At 46.4% G+C, this 6771-nt stretch overlaps 1 protein-coding gene across 3 annotated transcripts; it reads right to left on the minus strand.

Annotated features, from left to right (window-relative positions):
- Window positions 1-2461: 2461 nt before the first annotated feature.
- LOC136463164 (uncharacterized) lies at window positions 2462-5713 on the minus strand. Of its 3 annotated transcripts, none has more exons than XM_066462185.1 (4): window positions 5568-5713; window positions 5260-5447; window positions 4964-5126; window positions 2462-3167 (listed from the first exon to the last, which is right to left on the minus strand). In XM_066462185.1, the coding sequence occupies exons 1-4, from the start codon at window positions 5643-5645 to the stop codon at window positions 2940-2942; spliced, it is 657 nt and encodes a 218-aa protein (XP_066318282.1). In that variant the 5' UTR covers window positions 5646-5713; the 3' UTR covers window positions 2462-2939. The 3 variants fall into 3 exon arrangements, with proteins under 3 accessions (XP_066318282.1, XP_066318280.1, XP_066318281.1); XM_066462184.1 differs by having other exon boundaries at window positions 2740-2829; window positions 2930-3167; window positions 5260-5713; XM_066462183.1 differs by having other exon boundaries at window positions 2464-3167; window positions 5260-5713.
- Window positions 5714-6771: the final 1058 nt, after the last annotated feature.

Here is a 6771-nt window from a genome sequence, read left to right on the forward strand (position 1 = left end):
GTCTGGTATATATTTTACACTTTATGAATAACCTTATTTTACTTGATTATTGCAATTTATAAATTAGCTTGTTTTACTTGATCGGTAGTGTATAATAGAGAACTATCTACCCAAAGTGTCTTATATATATACGGATTTATTCTTTTGTCTATAGTAATGCTAGCTTCATGTGTTAGAGAAAATGTATGGGTTTAGCTTTGTATATTTTATCTTGTAGAGTATGGATTGCAGCTTGCATGTTGTTATAATGGCCCCGTTCGCTGGTCTGAATCTTGGCTGGCTGAAAAACATTGTTCTGGTTGAATTGTTGTGAGAGAAAAACATGTCCCAGCTGAAAAACTAAACCGAATAAGCTTGAATATGGGGTAAGCCGAACAGACCAATATGCAAAGTGAAAAATGTATTGAATTGTCACATACAAGACAAATTGTGGCTCCCTCCTATAATGACAAATATTCCGCTGTGAACTAAAACAAATAACGCTTTTCTACTATTTGCCTCTTGTTTTTTAGTTCTCTTTTTTTGTTATTTGAAATCCCTAATTTCGTGTGTTGAAGATGAGCTCTAAGAACCTATTTGGCACCGCTCCTCCGCATGTGCACCGTGGTCAGAGCTAGAGCCTCCTGAGTGAAGGCTACTAAATCCGTTCCAAATAATTGCCTCTGTTCATTTCTCTTATGAGCCGTACTATTTTAAGTGAACGAATAATATTTTTCTCTCATAATAAATCAGCGAATAGTATTTTCAGCCATGACTTTTCAGCAAAGTGAATAGGGCCTATAATTTGTTTGACTTTTTTGACACCCAGTTTAACTACTCGTCTTATTCAAAAATTTATGCTAAATATCTTTTTTTTGTGGCTGGTTTTATTAACAAAAGTTCTTCAAGAATGACTTAAATTTGATTATATTTGTATAAATTTTTTAAATAAAATGAGTGATCAAATTTGGAATAAAAAATCAAATGAATTATAATTTAAAATAAAGAGAGTAGTTTTTATGGCCCCGTATTTTGGCGGCCAAAAGCGCTCCTCAGTGCGAACGTTTGGTACAGCTTCTCATGCTCCACTACTCGGGTCGGTGGAGAAGCCGGTGCAGGAACCCCAGCTTACCAACAAATCTCAGACACTACTGGTGTGCACATTGTCGTGACTCTATTAACTGTGCTCTGTATCTTTCTTTGCATCCAGCGCCTGACACGATATTTATTTGCCAGAATTTATGAATTACAGCCGCATTCGTTGTGTGCTCAATGCACGGACGATTCGTACCTGACATCGCAAGAAAAGCTTCCTCATGTGCAGCAGCAGCATTTAACGAGATGGTACAAGTGCGTGAGGGTTGGAGAGGGGGCACCAACACCAATCGTATGGGCTTGTTTAAGCCCGTGTTTAGTTTCAGAAGAAATTCCAAAAAAAAGAGTGATACAGTATCTATCCTATCGAATCTTGCCATATATGTATGAAGCATTAAATATAGATAAAAAAAAGTAATTACACAGTTTGGTGGGAAATTGCGAGAAAAACGTTTTGAGCCTAATTAGTCCACAATTGAACACTAATTGTCAAATAAAAACGAAAGTGCTACAGTAGCCAAATTCAACTTTCCCCTCAACTAAACAAGGGCTAAGAGGGTGTTTGGTCTGGCTACTAAAAAGATTTAGGAGGTGTGTCGGAAGGATATTGCATAGGGTATTTGGATACTAATAAAAAAACAAATTACATAATCCGACAGTACTCTACGACATGAATTTTTTAAACTTAATTAATCTGTCATTAGCATATGTTTACTGTAGCAAAACATTATCAAATCATAAACTAATTAGACTCAAAAGATTCGTCTAGCAAATTAGTCGCAAACTATATAATTAGTTTCGTAATTATTCTATATTTAATACTTCATGCATGTATTCAAACATCTGATGGAACAACGACTAAAATTTAGGAGGGGCAACCAAACACCCCCTAAATTCAGTTACGAAGTTTTGTGATATCACATCGGGTGCTATATGGAGGTGTCGTATAGAGTGTTCGAATATTAATAAAAAATAAATTACAGAATCATTCAGTAATCCGCGAGACAAGTTTATTAAGCCTAATTAATTCGTCATTAACACATGTGTTACTGTAGCATCACATTGTCAAATCATGGACTAATTAGGATTAAAAGATCCGTCTCGTAAATTAGTCGTAAATAGTGTAATTAGTTATTTTTTAGAATATATTTAATACTCCATGTGAAGAACAGACCTAGTGCAAGCGGTAGAGTCTTACCGTCTGTGACTGGAAGATCCTGGGTTCGAGTCACGGTCTCCTCGCATTGCACAGACGAGGATAAGGCTTGCCATTGATACCATTCTCCGGATCCGCACAGAGCTCTACACTAGGTACGTCCTTATATTTAATATTTTATACATATATCCAAAAATTAAGGAAACAACTAAACAAGCCTAAAGCGTCCACTTTGCCTCTGGGCGGCATGCAAATACGCAAACGGGGGCGACTAGCCATACGCATTGATGAGAGGAGTACGCTGCACACTTTGCATTGCAGCGTCAGTACCAATCCAGTCCACTGGGTGAAAAAGGCTCACGCTTTGCCAAAGATCCTGCAGCAAATGTGGCGAGTATATATGCTCTGCACTTGCTGCATATGGCAAAGGCAGCGTTCTGGTCAAGCGTTGCAATGAAGTACGTAACAATTGAGTAACACATGCTTCCATTGCCGTGAAAAAGTGCCATACGGTGTTCTTCAGTGATCATACAAAATGACATATGGTATTTCTTGGACCTACCAGATTTCTTTTGCCTGCACAACCAGATTTCTTCCACCTGTACAACCGATACAGATACATCAAGAATGAAACCGAAAGAAGTCACCGGCCGAACCAATGCAGGCGCCCTCGCTTTCCTCATGGTATGATTGTTGGACCTGAAGTACTTCAAATGGTAGCTTGAGCTTCTTTCTGGTCCCCATTGTCCACCTGTGACTGAAAAGCTTTCTGGAGCTGCTGCTGAAGCAGCGCTCTGAACTGGCGGGCTGAAGCCAGGCTCTCGCCCAGCTTTGCCTTCTTAGCTGTCAGATCAGACTTCCTAGCTTCTGCGGCAGCAATCTCCGTGTTGTTTGAGTACATCGCGCTGCTCTGCAGCTCTTGCAGTGTAGATTTCAGCTGTAGCCATTACAGGAACCATCCGTTAATCAGAAGCAGATACAGATTCACAACATCAGCAGAAGAGTAATTCGGCCCTATATGAACGCACAGCGACCCAAACAATGCAAGAAAATAATAATGTAGCTGTAAGTGCTTGGTGGGATCCTGAGCAATGGCTCTCTATTCATTGGCTCAGGTCTGTAGATCTTGAACTGTGTATGCCATTTGAGATAGTTCCTCGCCACTGTGATATATTATTGCACTGCAAACCTAACAAAATGGACCAATCAACGATTTCTTAGGAGAGCAGACTCTTATATGCAGGAACAGGTTGTCATCTAAATTCATATTAATGTTATTTGGATGCTTGTGAAGTATGGTTATGTGCAGACCATGGTCCATGACTCCCAATGAATTGTTTTCTTGCATCGGGCAAGTAAAATAATAGCTACTTGATAAGATAGACTGATAGAGAATCCACGGAGATGAAAACACACACAGCTTCCATGAACAGCTATTTCTTGCTACCTAGGCCTAATAGAAAAATAACTACCCAGGAACGTTCCTCTTTACGAACTAGTATTGTCGGGTATATCGATATTAGGGATACCCAAAGCAAGAAAGTTAGCGCCCACGCTGACTTCCCCGGATGGCTCGAAACGTATTAAAAGGTCTCACCCGACTCCAAGGCCGCGGGCTCCGTCTCGCCCGATCTCGAGGCCGCAGGCTCCGTCTCGCCTAACCCCTTGGGTGCGGGCTCCGTCTCGCCTGACCCCAAGGACGTGGGTTCCATCTCGCCCAAGGCCATAGGCTCCGTCTCGCCCGGCCTCGTCGCCGCGGGCTCCGTCTTGCCCGACCTCGAGGCCACAGGCTCCGTCTCGCCCGACCCCTTGGGTGCGGGCTCCGTCTCACCCGACCCCAAGGAGGCGGTTTCCGTCTCGCCCAAGGTCGCGGGCTCCGTCTCGCCCGACCTCGAGGTCGCAGGTTCCGTCTCGTCCGACGGGGACCCATACCGCCGCCAACCACTGCAGGTCCAAGCATATGGGCCTGGGTCAAAACTCTGACGCCAGGGAAGAGGCTAGCAAGCCTCGATGTAACCCGTCCGTGGCCAGGACGGGCCATACCTGGGGATTCACATCAAGAACAGTGTCGGGCGTGCCGGTGCTGTTATGCCTAAGTTTATATAATTTAGTGTTCATAACACATTCTTGTTTAGTGTTCATATAATTTAGTAAAGGATAGACCCAATAAAATACAGGTTAGGCTTTATTGATCTTCACATAAGTCATAGTAACTCATAACCATGCTCTTTTTCGCTGTTTGAATACTGAAGCCACACATGTTGGTGCCAACCAACACAGGCTTGACAATAATTCAAATCCATCTCAGGAGGCAACAACCATGGCCCAAGAATTTATCACCTGCATTGATCTGGTACATCTGAAATGCAATGAAATGGCAAGGCAAGAATTTGACTAGATGGCAAGAGTTAGCTTCCAGCTTCCCCTGTGGTCCATTCCATCGGGCAAGCCAACAAAACTCAATCAATACTCTTACTGGTTAGCACATGCTACTGGATAGATTTTAACCGAGAAGACGGGCTACTGGATAGATCAGACCAAAGCATATTAAACACCTCTGCACTATTATTGCCGTTTGATTTGAGCATACCCAAGCCAAGCGAACAGAATTAGTAAAAATTTACCAGTTTCACCCAGATGCCAAGCAATTAGTTGCAAATAGGCTAAACAAGCTAGGAACTGTGATGAGTTCAATAGATCATAGTTTATGGATGCAAAGTATCGGGACCATACTTGAGATACCGAATCCCTCAGCCTCTGCACTTCCTCGCGAGTCTCCGCCAAGAACAGCCGCGACTCCACCTGGAACTCCTCCATCTCCTTCCTCTTGGCCTCGTAGAAGCGGTCCCAGTCCTCCTCCCTCCTCTCGGCCTCCTCGATCTCGCCCCTCACCGAGCTGCGCGCCCGATTAGAGCATGCAGATGTTGAATCTTCTTAACCAAAAACGAAATGCCCAGAGTTTCAGGGTGGAGGGAGAGAAAGTGAGATGGGCGGATCGGATCACGGGTGGCTTGCCTTTGCTTGCCTACCTGAGGTCGCGGGCGACGAGGAGGCGGCGCGCGCGCGCGGCGTCGATGTCGGCGCGGGCGGCGAGGGCGCGGGAGGCGAGGTCGGCGGCGCGGCGCTCGAGGAGTAGGCGGCGGCACTCGAGTCGGCGCGTGGCGGCAAGCTTGGCGGAGAGAATGCGGAGCTTGGCGGCCTGGATCTCCTTCTCGGCCTGCGCATCAAGGGGGAGGAGAGAGGCGCCGCGGTGAGGCCGGGGAGTCAGGGTTCGGAGGGTTTCGGAGAGGAGGGAGATGAGGGAATTCGAGATGAGGAGGGGAGCGGCGTAGGAGACGTTGAGGAGGGCGAGGCGGTGGTTGCGGGCGTCCTCCATCTGCCGGACGCGCTCCTCGAAGGCGGCGGAGAGCTCCATCGTGGCGGCCGTCAGCGGCGGTGACCGGTGGGGTTTGGGTTTGATGGGGCGGGAAATGTTCGCGGCGTTACCGTCTGGACAAAAACGGACGCTCAGGATCAGAGACTGTCTATCTAGAATTTTATCCCTCTCAAAAACATCTAGAACTATTATTTAAATAATATTTTAGTACCGTACAAAATTACAGAACTAGGCGCTGTAATCCTAGAAAATTGCAAGTATACAAGTTGGCAATTGGATGCCCGATAGAGGTTAATTGCAATTCAATTGTTGATAAACATACCGATACGAGATGCACTTTACGCATAGACCGTGGTAATGCACGACAGGTCGTGTGCTCGGGGAACGTGCGACCCGTCTTCCTCCTCGTGACGCTTTCTTCGCCGCCTTCTTTTTCCTCCCTGCCTTCTCCCCCACCCACCACCACCGGCGCCTTGCCTCGTCGCCCACCCACCTCCTGCCCCTTCCCTTTGATCCCTCTCTCCCCTAAACTCTTGGAAGCTCACCGGCGTCGTCCTCGTCCTTGCCACCGCCCCCACTACCGATGGCCACGCGGCGAGCCGCCTCGTCGCGCCACCTGACCCAGCCCCTTGATCCCCGCCCACCCTAATCTGAGGGCAGGGCATCGGTGAGCTCCGTCGTGACGCCTCCGCCGCTGGCCCCACCCAACTGTCTTCTTCTGTCGCCTCGCCCCGCCGCCGTCTCTCCTGCTGTGTCGCACATGAAGGGGGACCGTGACGCCTAAGAGAGAGGTGAATTAGGCAACTTAATTATCTAACTCCGAACTATGATCTCTTTTTCTAACCCTAGCAAAACCTATTCAAAAGATAAACTATCTAAATGTACAACTACGCTTTTTGCTAGTGTGTTGCTATATCTACCGCAAAAGGAGTAATATAATCAATGTAAATGCGGAAGCTAAAGAGCAAGGTAGAGATATGCAAACTCTCGTCGATGACTCCGGTATTTTTACTGAGGTATCGAGAAGCGCGCAAGCTTCCCCCTAGTCCTCGTTGGAGCCCCTCGTAAGGAATCCCTCGCAACGGCCAAGCTCCCAGTCGGGTAACTCCGTAGATAGCCTCGGGCCTTCCCCACGCGCAAGTGGGTCTCCAACGTGCCTTCCGAC

Source organism: Miscanthus floridulus, chromosome 7 (assembly GCF_019320115.1).
Source record: "Miscanthus floridulus cultivar M001 chromosome 7, ASM1932011v1, whole genome shotgun sequence".
Classification (NCBI taxonomy): domain Eukaryota; kingdom Viridiplantae; phylum Streptophyta; class Magnoliopsida; order Poales; family Poaceae; genus Miscanthus; species Miscanthus floridulus.